General features: G+C 42.2%; 1 protein-coding gene across 1 annotated transcript in view; it reads left to right on the top strand.

Annotated features, from left to right (window-relative positions):
* KIAA1549L (KIAA1549 like) overlaps positions 1-14,734 on the top strand; it is a 136,571-nt gene that overhangs the window by 68,256 nt on the left and 53,581 nt on the right. Inside the window, exons 5-11 of the mRNA XM_063397930.1 lie at positions 1,164-1,383; positions 2,818-2,951; positions 5,215-5,377; positions 8,096-8,155; positions 9,656-9,807; positions 11,175-11,346; positions 14,507-14,670. Coding sequence (XP_063254000.1) covers positions 1,164-1,383; positions 2,818-2,951; positions 5,215-5,377; positions 8,096-8,155; positions 9,656-9,807; positions 11,175-11,346; positions 14,507-14,670 — 1,065 coding nt within the window. The remainder of the gene's footprint in view (positions 1-1,163; positions 1,384-2,817; positions 2,952-5,214; positions 5,378-8,095; positions 8,156-9,655; positions 9,808-11,174; positions 11,347-14,506; positions 14,671-14,734) is intronic.

Below are 14,734 nucleotides of genomic sequence, written 5' to 3'. Positions count from 1 at the left end.
AGGGGCAGCTGAGTGCTGCTGTGCTCAGCCTGTTTCAATGGCAAGAGCATGGCTGGTAAATGGGATGTCACTGCTGTCAGTCCTCTCCCTGCTTTGAAAACCCAGTACCTGACAGGTGCAATTTCACAGGGACAAGAACCCCAAGCAAGGGGAAAGCATGTTTTATTGAAAAAAAAGTGAGGTGATGTGTTCATCACTTCACAGCTAAATTGCATGAACCTCTGCACTGCTGTGTATGAGAGCGGGCTCGGGTGGGCTGCCAGGGCCCTTTTTTTTTGGGACACGGTTTCCTGTGCAGTCAGGGTGGGCTTTGTGGGGTCCAAGGCTGTTAGGAGTCACACTCACCAAGCCTCTGGGAAGGAAAAATGTAATTTTTCTCAAAATAAAGGTCATCAAGTTGACTTCACTCCTCACTCAAGCTGCAAGTGTGGAGGATGTGAGTTGGTTTTGGAATTTTGTGCTCCTTGGCAGCAGTAATAAAAACTGCCAGGTTTAGTCCCCTACCTTTTTGCAAACTGGAGAGGAGTTGCCTTCTTCTAAGAGAGGAAACCAGCCAAAACTTAGTGAGGAGGACCAGTTCCAGGGCTAAAACATTTTGGAAAATAGAATGTTGAGGTAAAACTCAGCTCATGTTTTGACTCGCACTGTGTCCATTTTTGTGGTTTGTTATTTCCACTCGTATGGGCCCACTCATGGGACAGTACAGGAGAACAGAAGATAAGAGACAGCCCAATCAAAGACTGGAAACTTTTGTCTTTCAAAAAATCTGTCTGCAAACCTTCAGTGATGGAAACCTGCATAAAGTCAGTGAACTTCAGGAATGGAATAGGAACTGGAAGCTCCCTGTGTTTTTCCATGCATATGTAAAATGTCTCAGTATCTGTGCATGAATGAAGGCCCAGCCTAACCTGGAGGTTTGTAGTTGTGGTAGCAGTTCTGCACTCCTTCAATTCGGAGCCCATGCTGCACAAGCTGAGCCTAAAACTCTCTGAGCAGTTTTGCTAATACCGTGTCTGATACATCACTAACTGATCCCACAGGGTTTACAGGGGATTACAGGACAAAAACCCTGCAAGAGACACATGTTCAGGGCGAGAAACCCCACCAAACAGTGGTTGTACTGCAAGCAAAATGATAAAACCCTGCTCCCCTGTGTGTTTCAGGTGGAAATCCTGGAGCAGTCGAGTAACCTCACGGTTGGTTACTACGTCACTCGGGGCAGGCTGGTTTTCACCCCGGCTGCCGCTGCTGAGAAGCTGCTCGCCTACGGCGTCGGCAACGCCACGGCAGACATGAAGCAGCACGTGCCACACCTGCAGGCCGTGGTGGCCCTGGCCCTGCCCTGGCAGCCCCTGCCCGCCTACCACTTCCAGCTGAAGACAGGTGAGCGAGGGCTGGCCTGCCTCGGGTGGCTGTGTGCCCTTGGAGCCATGCCTGGGGCCTCTCTGGGGCTCTGCTCTGGGTTCAGGCATTGCTTTCCTGTGGGCAGCCCTTCCCTTCCCTTCCCTTCCCTTCCCTTCCCTTCCCTTCCCTTCCCTTCCCTTCCCTTCCCTTCCCTTCCCTTCCCTTCCCTTCCCTTCCCTTCCCTTCCCTTCCCTTCCCTTCCCTTCCCTTCCCTTCCCTTCCCTTCCCTTCCCTTCCCTTCCCTTCCCTTCCCTTCCCTTCCCTTCCCTTCCCTTCCCTTCCCTTCCCTTCCCTTCCCTTCCCTTCCCTTCCCTTCCCTTCCCTTCCCTTCCCTTCCCTTCCCTTCCCTTCCCTTCCCTTCCCTTCCCTTCCCTTCCCTTCCCTTCCCTTCCCTTCCCTTCCCTTCCCTTCCCTTCCCTTCCCTTCCCTTCCCTTCCCCTCAGGGTTTTAGCTTTACATTTTTCATATATTTGTAATCCTGCAAATCTTTAGTGCATAATTCTAAACTCTATATAGAGTGTCAGCTATTCTCCCACAACAATTCCTCTCCAGGCCTGGAAATCAAGGACACCTCACTGCCTCAGACCTCAAGAAATATAAACAAAATTGAGTTAGGGGAGAGCAAACTTGGGGTAAACGACTTCCTCAAGCTGTAATTGGAAGATTAACCCCCAATATGCAAATGGAACAAACTTATAAAAGTGGGGAAATCTGTGACCCATCATCTGTTTTTTTGGGTGTAGCCCCTGGGGGGCTTTGTCTCTGCCCAAAATATACCTGAAGGCCCTTCAATAAATAGAACTGCTTTTTAGTCCCTTAATTTTGTCTGGCCTCTGTTTTTAGGTAATCCCAAAAAGGCATCAAGGGGAGGTGGCAGCAAGCATCAGTGCAGAGTAACTGCAGGGCACTATAAGCTAGGAGAGAACAGAGTGCTCTGAAACGATGTATTAAATGATAAAAAACATTTCTTGCATGTGTGCCTACAATGTTTGTATACACATACTCATGGCAGTTAAAGTTAAGTATATTTTTCCTAGAGTGAATATAAAACAGAATGAGAATCAGTATTATGACTGAGTATATTTTGCTGGACCAAATGACCTGTGAGATTTAAGATTATAACTTGTCTTTTAGAATGACTTTGCTTACTGCCTGGCTCTGAGCAAGTCTATGCACAGTGAACAGGCTCTACCATCTTATATATCATTGCAGAAGCAATCTCCATTTGTTTGTGGAGAGTACCAGCTCTAATAATGCAATTTAATTCTTACATTTTGTCTTAATTAAGGCTAATTTAGTGCAGTTCCTGAAGTGGCATTATTTTCACCTGCTTAATGTGTAAATTAATCGTTTTGTTCTTGGTGCTGCAGCTGAGAATACTTTGCCCACATGCTAATGCCTTTCTTTTTCCAGAGCTGCAGTTTGTGGGTCAAACAGACAATATTCAGTCATGCAAATTTGTCCAAACCATGGAACAGCGGCTCCAGAGAGCATTTCAGGATGCTGAAAGGAAGGTCCTAAACACCAGCAACAACTTAACTGTTCAGGTACAGTGTTGGGTGCTTGGCCAGTGCCTGTTGCCAAACCCTCCTGGTTATTCTTTGCCATGTGCATGTTTTTAATCCAACACAGTGCCTTTGCTAGCCACCGTGGAAGGAAGTTTGTGTTTGCAGTAAGATTGTTCTGTGCATTGCAGGAAAACTTATAAATGCATGATTTATAGAAGGCTGTTGCTTTTCATGAATTGCAGTTTTCCTGTTTGCAGTTCAGTCATATAAATGAAATTCCAAGCATAAAAACAGTCTTCCAAATTTATGTTTTTACTGAGCTTGCTATTCTGACACGTTACTTTTCAGTGAGGCTATTCAGGTATAAAGATGCTGCTAGGCACAGTTGTTTTTAAGATCTGAAATGATGGAATAGATTTCTTTCTCTTGGTATGCACTTCAGTTTCACGCTCACAGGAACAAATTCACCACCAAGGGCCTGATTTTTACACACCTTTATATGTATAGTGGGCCAACACTCTTATGCTCTATGCCATACTTCAGGACTAAAGAAACAGTCCTCTGGGATCATTACAATATGTTTTTGATTTATGATAAAACTCTGTGTATGGATTGTGCTCCTCAGAAGGAGAAAATTTGCCATCAGCACTCTGCTTAGTTATTTTGGTGCTGTTTCTTGTGAGTTTGTGTTCTAACTGGAGGAGCTCAGAGAGGCAGCAAAGCACGGGGTTAGAGAGGGCCTACCACAGTAGGTAAAGTGATTATCAAGCTTTTCAGTAGCTGGACCCGTGGCATTGAAGAGAACTTCATGGTGGCTGATTTGCTTGTGGTGGAACTGGCAGATCTCACAAAGCACCTGAGCAATTTTGGAAAGAGCCCTAGAAGAAGGTAGTGGCTGTTTGTGTGGGTATTGCAAATTTAATGAGAGATAGGATGGAGGTCCTGGAGGCAACATATAAGCTGGGAAGTAAGAGGCTCAAGGGTGTAATCTTCATGATAAATTTTTCTGGAGTTATTCCAGTATCATGCAAAAGACTAAACTGGTGCAATAAATACTGCATGAGGGCTTTAGATTAATTGAAAACTGGGGAGCAGTTCTGGAGCAGACAGAGCCAGTCCAGAAAAGGCATTGCTGCCCTAGGAGAGTAGAGGGAGGGTGGGTAAAAGGCATGAAGTGTCTTCCATGCAAGGAGAGATTAAATTGGCCATGGCTCTCCAGCCATGAGTGCTCTAGTCAATCAGGAGTGGTCACTTGCAGTTTCCCATCACAGAACTATTCAAATTTAAATAAGAAAAATAAGCATCCCTTTCCACACTATGTGATAAAGATATTCTGAGGTAACTGGAGAAAAAATACAGAGAATCTAAAAAACATTTGGCCAAAGGTATTGTATCAACGCTTTTTAAACCCAGGCATATGATTTATGGCTCTGACATAGCTGTGGGATAATCCTACACTGTTGAAAGCCATTTATTCCTCTTGTCCTGTGCTAATTCTCTAACCCTCTGCTCCAGCCATTTGTAAGTGGACATTGGTTAGGCAGACTTTTGGTCTGACCTTGGGCTCTTCTGATGCTTTTTTTAATACCATGGTTTTTCTTTTAACTTGGTGATCTAAACCATAAAATGAGGTATTTAAATAACATTCATGAATGCTGTCGGGCCTACCTATCAATAGCCACACAACCCCATCCCTCTTCCCCTTGGGCATGTTTTCCAAGAAAACATGTGGGTTTTGTTCCCGGTGTTTGAGAATGTCATCCAGTACTTGCTGAAGAGAATTGGTCCTCAAAATGCAGTAATGAAATTTAGGCTCAGGAAGAGCCTGGCACTAGAGTGGAGAGGAGAGCAGGCACTCACATGATGTCAGGAACAGAAAGACATGTTATCCCTTAATTTCATAAGGAAAATGTATGGGTCTATAAACCAACAGTAGGAAGGCAGCAAAGACAGCAAGATAAACAGGACAATTCCTCTGCGTCAAGCACTGGATGATTTTTCTGATAAACATCCTCTCTCTCATCCCACATTTCCTGGTAAAAACAGGGGGAAATATTTTCAGTCCTGACTGCGCCTTTTCTGCCTGCTGCTGTCCTCCAGGAACCCTGCAAGTGCTAAAGCAGGGATTAAAGTATCACATTTTAGTAAGTGTAAGAAAAGTAAAGTTGAACGAGATGTAGATGACCCATTCTTCAGGTGAACATTCCCCCAGTTTCTTTGCACTGCCCTGGTGTGGTTTTTTTTTTGTATTTTTTTTATCAGCTGAACAACAGCAACACATTAATTTTTTCCTCTGTTTCAGATTTTAAACACCTCCAATGTCTCCCAAGCTGTCACCCTGTTTTACGTAGTGAGAAATCAAAGCACAACTCTAAATGGCACTATTTCCAGCAACCTTCTTAATCAGCTGTCAGCTGAACTGGTGGGTTTCTACCTCACCTACCCACCTCTCACCATTGCTGAATGTAAGTATGTGCTTCCCAGCATCAAGGTTAGCCAGCACCAGAATCTGGCTTTGTTGTCAAGCTCAGGGATTGTAGGTAGTTTTTCTGGCTAGTTTTTAAACTATATCTTGTTAAAAGAAAAGGTGGGCAGGCACATTAGATGACTTTTTTTCCCCTGAGTTCAGTGTTCATTTTGGCTGCTAGCAACACTGGCAAAAAAACCAAGGAAAAACATAAATACTCTGTCATGAATGACAAGATTTTCCTGTGCCAGGTTTTGAACAAAATAAAATTGTAGTTTTGTGAAAAGTAAAGCACAAAAGGTCCCAAAGTCTTAATTTCAGGAACACTTAACACAGCACTGAATGAACTTTAACTTCAGCTAAAAAAAGCCCTTTGCTTCAGGGGAATCCTCAGCCCCAGGGGCTGGGCTGGAATCAGGCTGTGTGTTTGGGTAGTGGGGTGAGCTCCATCTGTGCTTCTATTTCAAAAAGTTGTTGGTGTATTTGCTGAGTTGCATCCTCAGTTTACACGTGGTCTGAGCACTTTGGCATCAGTAGTTTTCTTTGCATTCCAGTGCTGTGAAGGCTCTGAAATACAGAGAGCTGGAGCCAATTGTGTGGGCAGCCCATGTGGTGTATGTGCTCTCTGACTCTGCTCGCTAATTTCTTTAAAATGATTAAAGGGCCAAGACACATGATTATGGGGATTTCTGTTCAATCTGCTTGTTAATATGATGTGTGAAATTAAGCTCTCTGCAGACTGGAGTTCTGTGTTTGCTGGGAGTGAGAAGAGACAGGGACATGCTGGGTACATCAGTGCAGAAACAGACTCTTGGAAAGTGAGTGCCGAGGAAAACACAAATTACCTTTTTTTTTTTTTTTTTTCCTTTGGGTCAGTCCATTTTGTTTGCAAGCATCCCAACAGCAGAGAAATTACATGGTGCAATCACTTCATCAGTGACTTGCACGGTGAGCTTTCTGTGGGACAAGTGGTTTCTCTGCTGTGAGGCCGTCAGGAATCACAGCTGCCTTAGGTGACTGTGCAAATCCTTGGGAAAGGAGGTTTGTATGCTTTTTGTGAGGCATTACCTACCAAATTACAATACTTGGAAACAAATAGGTGAAACTGCCCTGTAAGTTCTTGCACTGTGTTGGTGCACTTTTGGATCAGAGTTTGCATCATGGGGTGAGAGAGACATCTCAAGGTGGGCTTGTGTTTCCATAAAGCCTTTCCACAGGCAAGGGGAGGCAGAGAGAGGCTGTTGATAAAGGGTGTGGTCACGGACCCATTCCTCATCAGACAGGCTCCTTTTTGAAGGGTGGTGGATGACCTGTGTTCAGGACATGTCTTCGTGGGCCACCCAGGAGCACAAGGAGAAAGCTGGAGGACGTTTTGATGCTGGCTGTGCTCAGTTCAAGTGTTTGGCCTCCAAAATAGGCCTGTTGCACAGGAAAAGGATTGTGGTGCTTCTCACAAAGGCAGTACAGGCATATGCTTGGTAGTCAGGAGCTGTGCAAGCCATTTGTCACACAGCAAGTCTCGTGTGGTACTGCAGTCCTCTGCTGGTCCCCACACATGATGAACAGACCTGATAAAGTCTTTAGCTAGTGTTTCTTTAACAACTAATGGCTTATATTTCATTTTGGAGCTCTTGGTTTTATTCCCAGTGCAGCAGCTGTACTGCAAACTCATGAACTTAATGCACGCACAGTGTTTATGGCTCCAGACTGATAGCGTGTCTGGAAAATGTTTCCTTTGAAGAGTGTTTGATGCTTATTCATGTGGCAGTGTAGTTGTCTCAGTTTATCAAACAAATATTGAGGTTGTTCTCCGAGCATGTTATTTCCCAGTAGGCTCCAGTGGCTCCTCCAGAGCCTTTGCAGTCTGTCGTGGAAACGCACAGCTCAGGGCGCGCTGTGAAATCCTCCTCAAAAGCAGCTACTGTGCATAATCAAATCCTTTACAGTGTTTACTATTCTGAGCCACTCTGGGCTTTAAAAATCAAGGTGACTCAGTAGCAGCCTATCAAGGTGCAGAGCATGGATGTTTTCTGAATCAGGTTCCCAGTATTAATCTGTTGAGCAAACCCTGAGCTGTGTAATGAATTAGCAGCACATTGAGATTTACAGCCTGGTGCACTTTGGAGATGAGGGAGCTAACAAAAGGCATCACAACAGCAAATATCAGCTTCTCACAGATGCAGACACATATGGTAGTAATGCCATAAACAGTGCACAGTGAGAGGGCACCACACTGCAAGGTGTGCTCACCGTTTTCTTAGTCTCATTTGCAATCCATGTAGAGTCTGATCCTGGTATATTTTCATATTATTTTAAGCTAAAACTGTGGTCTGGGCTATATACAGACTAATCACAGACCCATCATGGAATCTCATCTGGTTTTCTGCAGGGGAGAAAGCAGGAGAGATGAATACAACACCTATTACCTACCCTTCTTAGTTCTGGGCATTCCTGGGCTTCCTCTCAGACTCTGTCCCAGCCAGTATTTTAGCAAAATTAGATGTATGTTCTACTTCGTATGGCAGTGCTTCTTCTGTTTACACTTGGTGTTCTTTTTCAGACAGAAGAGAAATTGTAACCCTGAAAATTATACTCTAGATGTCTTCTTGGGCCATAGTTCAATTTTATTGATTGCTTTCAGGGCAGGCAGTTTTGGGATGCATAATGTGTAGGGTGTTGGAGTATTATGACATAATTTAATCTTCTATTTTTAAAGCTTTGGAGTATCCAAACCTTGATGTCTCGGAATCAACTAGAGACTACTGGGTGATAACAGGTACTTTCTAATGTCCTTCCCTCCTCCAGGCACTCCAGGTAATAATTTTTAGTGCTCATTTATATGAACACAGAGGTGCAACAATTTTACACAGAAATAAGTGGCTGCCTACTGAACCTGCCTTCAGCTGGGCAAATGTACTTACAGTCACTCTGGGGCATAAGTGATTGATCATCTTGAACAGTGACAGCTCCTGTGACCAACACCCACCTCAGAATTTATGGTATTTTGGTTGAAACAATTCTGAGAGCAGCATTATCTTCTGGGAGTTTTGAGACACAAATAGACCTTTTTTTTTTTTTTTTTTTTTTTTTTTTTTTTTTTTTTTAATACTCTGGGACATGGATTTAAATCTGAAATCAAAAGAGACACATAGACATAACCCAGGTACAAAGGTGAAGCTGTTACACCAAGGAACTTTGTTATGACTTGCTGACTATCTGGGTGCAGGGATTTTTGCATCTTGCACTTGAAGCTCTTAGGCTTCAAAATACTTCTTTTATCAAGTCATTTCACAGGTGCCACATTCTCGTGCACAATCATTTTGATTTCAGAAATGATAACTGGGCAAGAAAGACACCCTTTTCCTCAGATATCTTGAGTGACACCAAAGCCTGTCTAGTGGTTGTGTCTGTACCTGGAATTGTTTAATGCTCAGGAGAGCAAGAACAAAGGGCCCTGACATGAAATAGACTTGGCATTACTTCCATCTTTTCATAAACTTGAAATAAAACATAAGTTTATGCAGAGATTATGGTCCTCTGAAGGGAGTGGTACAGCTCCTCCCAGTACGGACTCTGTGAACCTGATACTCCATTTCTTGCCCCTGTGCACTTGCTGTGATGGATTATTATTGATATGACAATGGAAACTGTTTTCAAAAAGATCCTGGTGGTCCCAGAGGACTTTCTTGAAATAATACTGAAAAACCATACATATGTATGAATTGAATCAGCATGTCTTATCACTTTTTTTGAACTGTAGAATCCAGTGTCTTTTAAATCTTGCATCCATTTATTCTTCAGATGCCTTCATCTATAGTTCAGAAATGCTTACTCAGGTTTCAGTGCTCTCAAAATTTTGCTTGAGACTGAACAAGATCCAGATTTCAGAGCTCAAGTCCTCAGGATAGAAACTGGTTGACAGGAGCATCTGGCAATAAGCACAAATCCAGCAGCTCTCAAATAGGTTTGAACCTGATTTTTTCATTGAAGATCATAGAGTAGATGCTCACCACAGCTATTTTGGTAAACTGAAGGCCTGGAAATGGTATTTTGAGATTTTTAGTCTCTAAAACATTGATATTATCTGAGATGAGCAGTGCAGGGACTGAAACAGAAGTGTGTTATATTCCACAGGGAATTACTGATGATAACAGTGTCCAGGTATCTTTCTTCCAAGTTAGTCTGCACCTCCCTGTCCCAAAGTATCCCACAGACCACGTGTTACTTTACCTGACCATGCCTGAAGTGCTGACGTGTTTTTTCTCCGTTCCCACAGTCATCCAAGGGGTTGACATTGCCTTGCTGGGGCTGAACAACCAGAGCTTTGCCAGACTGATGGAGCAGCGCCTGGCCCCGCTGTTCATGATGTCCCACCAGCAGGGGAGGCGGTTCAGACGTGCCACTACCGTGGGCAGCTACACCGTGCAGGTGCTCACTGGGCCTGTGCTGAAAAGGAGTGCTTTGCTTGCGTGTGTCCTGCCTCAGCTCCTATAAAAAATATGTCTAACTAAATTTCTAGGCTGAAATTTCCTGGCATTGCTAACTGCGCCTTTTTCTGCAGCCAGCCGTGCTGGCATGCCTGTCATCCTGGAGAAATCATCATTAGTTAATCAGTGTTCATAAATATTTTCTCTCTGGTTGCTATGAGGGTTGGTACAAAGTACATATTTTAGCGTATTCAGCACATTGAAGAGTACCAAGTTTTTTCTTCATGATAAAAGTTTCCTAGGTAACTCAAAGCTAGAACTTTTTTTCCTTTTTGTTGGAAAATAAAGCAGGAATCAGCCTTTATTTATACAGGGTTAGTCATCAAATCATGTGGCCCCACATCATGTTATGAAGTAGAGACTTCAGACCTGAGTAATTTATTAATCATCTTTCTCTTATTTACAACATTTTACATTCAGTATTTTGAACTGATCATATTTGGTTTTCTCACTACTTAAGCCAACTGATGCTATGGGCAATTAAAAGATTTCTTCTTCAATCTTCAAAAATTATTTTGAAATTATTTTTAAAAAAAGTTAAATTATGTTTTTCAAGAATTGTTTGTTTTAAGGTATAAACCCAAGTCATTACATTTTCCATTTGCCCACACAATTCTTTGTATTGTTCCACTGAAAGAATTTAAAAGAAGGAACACATTTTACTTGCCAAAAGTGTGAACTTTTGTAAAATTTTAGTCCATAACATAATGGAGAAGAATCACAAAACTCCTTTTTCTTCTCATCATTAGAAATGTTTAACACTTTCTCCACTCTCAGGAAAAGTAGAGGTACAATGGAAAAATTCTGCCAGTGTTCTGCAGAATAAAATGGGAAAAGCACGATTCCTTTGTTATCAACCTGGGAGAAAAGAGTAATGAGTACAGAAAGGAAAAGTGAGGCTGTTTTTTATCTGCAATATGCCCATTGAGTTCAGTATTAGCACAGATTACAAGAATTCCCCCTTTACAGAGGGCTGTAATGTCCAAAAATTTGATCCTTTCCTCTTTACTGCATGCTTTTCTTAGTGTAGGGCTTTACCTTAGGATTATGTTTCAATTTTTTTTTTTAAGAAAAATTTTAGTCAATTCTCTGACAGACTGATTTAATAGCCTGGGCTCTGAAGGGGAGAAGCTCTGATCCTCTGAGAATATTTGCATGGAGCTTGTGCTTGTGGGAGGTCTTGAAGGAGTTCCCTGTGGGCACTGCCTCCAAATAGCTCCTGGCAAGTTTTGCAGTGGTTTAACGTGAACACAGTTTATTTCTCTTTCTCTCCTTATTTATTGATTCCTTTATTTATTTCCCTTAAAGATGGTAAAAATTCAACGTATTCCAGGACCCAAGGAGCCAGCTGAACTGACATATTATACTTTATACAACGGGAAGCCTTTGCTGGGCACTGCAGCTGCCAAAATTTTGAGTACGGTTGACTCGCAGAGAATGGCCTTGACGCTGGGCTATGTTATCCAAGTTCAAGCTGATCGTAAGAGTCCTTTTAAAAATTCCATACTTACTCATTGCCTCATTCCATGAACAGAACACTATGGAAAGTCAGAATTAATTGTGATACTGACAAAATCATGACACCATGGAGTAATGATAACTGGGGAAAAGCTGCTATTCGTATAACTTGGCCAAAAAAAGTAAAATGTGGTGGCTATTAAGATGTCCCTTATTTTTGACTTGATCAAAATAGTGTAGATTCTTTCTATCTCAAAGGGAATATTTTTAATGATAATTTTCACCAAGAAAACTATATGGTTGTTAAAGATACTGCTTAGACACAAACCAGAGAAGGGGAGTTGAAAAGAGCTACTTGTGCATATGGGCAGCTTTCAGATTCAAGATATGAAAGTATCATTCAGAATAATGTGGCCAAAAAAAATTCATTCTTGAAAAGTAAAGTGTTGTCAAGTTCCTCTTTTAAGACCTTCATCAGTTACTGAGTGACTGTGGACACAGGTTTCTTTAAATGTTTTTTTCAGATATTCCTATATACTTGGCCCATAGTCATAAACCTGTGGAGAAGCTTGGAGTGTCTTTTCACATAGCTCAGTATACAAATCCATTCCTTTTGGTAACTGAATTTCTCCACTTTGACGAAGTATTTCTTTAGAAGAAATCAAAATTATATAGTGGACTTCTGCAGTGGATCTCCTTGCTGCTGAAACGGCACATAACATGGGTGTCCCTGGTGCAATTATATCTGCCTGGAGGAGTAGTGAAACTGAAATAATTATGTGAAATGGTGACAGGAAAAGAAGGGACCACTGTAATGAGTAATTTATACATCATCCATAAACATAGGATTAAGTAAGAAGACTGAAATATGATACAACCTCCAGAGGATGCACTATGCACCATGTACTGTATCTGATCCTTGATTTGATCATGGCCTGCTACTGAATTTAACTCAGCTGAACCTGGGTATCTCCATTCCATAAATTCCAGTATTTAAATTCTAAGTAATTTTGTTTTCCATGAGAATATTTCTTTAATATTTATTTTTTTAGTAAAGAAGACATAGATATGGAAGTTTCCTAGCTCTTTGTGCAGTGATGTGGTTTATATTTAGGCAATTATGCAATCTACTGCTCATCATCTAACTTTGTATTTCCATAGTCTGATAAGGCAGCTATATTTGTAGATTTTCATACCAGCCATGTATGCATAGTTCACTATAAAAAGAGAATATACAGAAATTGATATTATGACCTGAGGTAACTAAGATTCTGAAGGTAGAGTATTTGAAATGTAGGAGGTAATTCCATCTTCATACCTTATTATGGGAAAAAACCCAATTTCTTTCCTTTTGGATGTGGTTATTTGTAGTTTGTCTTTGTACTGCCACAGAAAATACTTTGTGTGGATTTCATTTTTGCTCATTGTAATTTCTGTTCTAGCAGAATGAAAAGTTCTGTCCCAAAATACTGTAAGGAAAGACATACCCTCGGGAGCTCATAGCTGGGTTAGGCGAGACAGATGAATAATAACACAAAAAATGGATGTTCCTGTGTTATGAGCCAGAGACTGAGCTACAACAGAATGAAAGGCTTGTTTCAAATGCCACTGAAGTCTTAGTTGAATGAACCATGGGTTGACTTTAGGGAATGAACCATGGGTTGACTTTAGGCCACATTGGAGTCTGGTAACTGAGTTAAAGATGTAAATTAGGGCTCCTAAATGTCTATCCTATTAGCCATAAGGTCATAATTTCCTCTGCATCCCGTAGAAAGAATAAATGTAATTTTTCAGCCCTTGTTTGCTGCTTCCACAGCAGCAGTCCACAATTAAAGATTTTGTTATTTGTTAAAATTCAGATTCTGTTTCCTTCCCCACAGCCCTTTCATCCCCAAACTAAATGTCAAATTCCATAATTAGGAATTCTGTGAGTCTGTTGAAAAGTGAACCCTGAAAGTCTCCAACCTGGCCTTTTTGCAGTCTTGTGCTCAAGCTCTGAGCCTAATGGTGTCTACCTCACCCAGAAACTTCAGCGCTTTGCAAAAAGTTGCAGACCTACAAAGAAAACAAGCTCAGGCTCCAGCCAGGCTTCCAGCTGGAGAACTGAAAAGTTCCTGATAACTGCTGCAGAAGGAGCTGGTTTGCATCTGAAGTCTGATCCTGAGAGATGCTGAGTGCCTCTGACAGCTCATAAGCTCAATGACATTTGAAAGCGCCGGTCCCCCAGGAAATGGGAGCGGCTGCTTTGTGCTGGTGTTCTCACAATTGCCTGCCCACACCAGCAACCAGTGCCACGGCAAAATAAATGGGGATAGCATGGGAAAGTCCACTAAATATTTCACTACAGCAAAGTTCAGCATTATAAGGAGGTTGTTTTTCCAGAAAGAAATTTAATGAGAGAACAGGGAATGTGCCACAGGAGCATGTCCTATGTGTGAACAAGTTGAAGGCTCATACTAAGAGAGATTATTCTGATGAAACGGAGTCTAAAATGTTTTTGCATCACTGCATTTCTGAAACGTACCCTTTTCCTGCTGCCATCATTAATATATCTGCAAGTAGCTCTTTCCAGCCTCATTATTTCTTACTCCACAGAAATGATGAATTCTTTTTGACCTTAACTGTGATGAATTATTTCTAGAGCACAGGAGAAGCATCTTCTTATTTCCTTATTGATATTGATAATAACTATTCAAGCCAGTTTCACTGTTTTTCAAAAAGCTCTGCCAGTTTGCTCCTGCTGAGCCTGTCAGTCTTTGACACCATGTATGGACTCCATGCGTGTTCTTTTAACACACATGCTATGCTAGTTTGGTCTAAGCTGGGTTTGTGTTTGAAAAATAGTTAAGGATGCACCTGTTTTTGGTTGTTTATTGTGTAAATGAATTGTTGGGGTGATATCTTATATGGCATCTATCCTGACTTTGGAGTGGATGTCTGTACATATAACCAGGTAACGTGAAACTAAGAGAAAAGAGCCCAGGGGCCTGTGAATTCAACAGTGTGGCTGATTTCCCCCCTTCTTTTTCCTAGTAAAGTAATACACAGGTATTCCCTTGTTAGAAAGCTAGATTACTTACAGTGCTTTTATACTAATTTCTGCATGGAGGCAAAGGAAGGCTGGAAGCAACAGGAGCCTTGCCCAGTGAAGCTTACCCGTGTCGGTTTGCCTTTTTCTGCAGCTGTGGTGAAGAACCCCCCAAACAACCTGTGGATCATCGCAGCCGTGCTGGCTCCCATCGCCGTGGTCACCGTCATCATCATCATCATCACGGCGGTGCTGTGCAGGAAGAACAAGAACGACTTCAAACCCGACACCATGATGAACCTGCCCCAGAGAGCCAAGGTCAGTCACCCAGCTCGAGAGCCAGAAGTCCACTGGCCTGCCGAGGCTGTGACTCTTGGGCAGA

This window comes from Prinia subflava, chromosome 5, assembly GCF_021018805.1.
Source record: "Prinia subflava isolate CZ2003 ecotype Zambia chromosome 5, Cam_Psub_1.2, whole genome shotgun sequence".
NCBI classification, from domain to species: domain Eukaryota; kingdom Metazoa; phylum Chordata; class Aves; order Passeriformes; family Cisticolidae; genus Prinia; species Prinia subflava.
The sequence above is the reverse complement of the archived record's forward strand: the minus strand, read 5'-3'. Positions and strand labels throughout refer to the sequence as shown.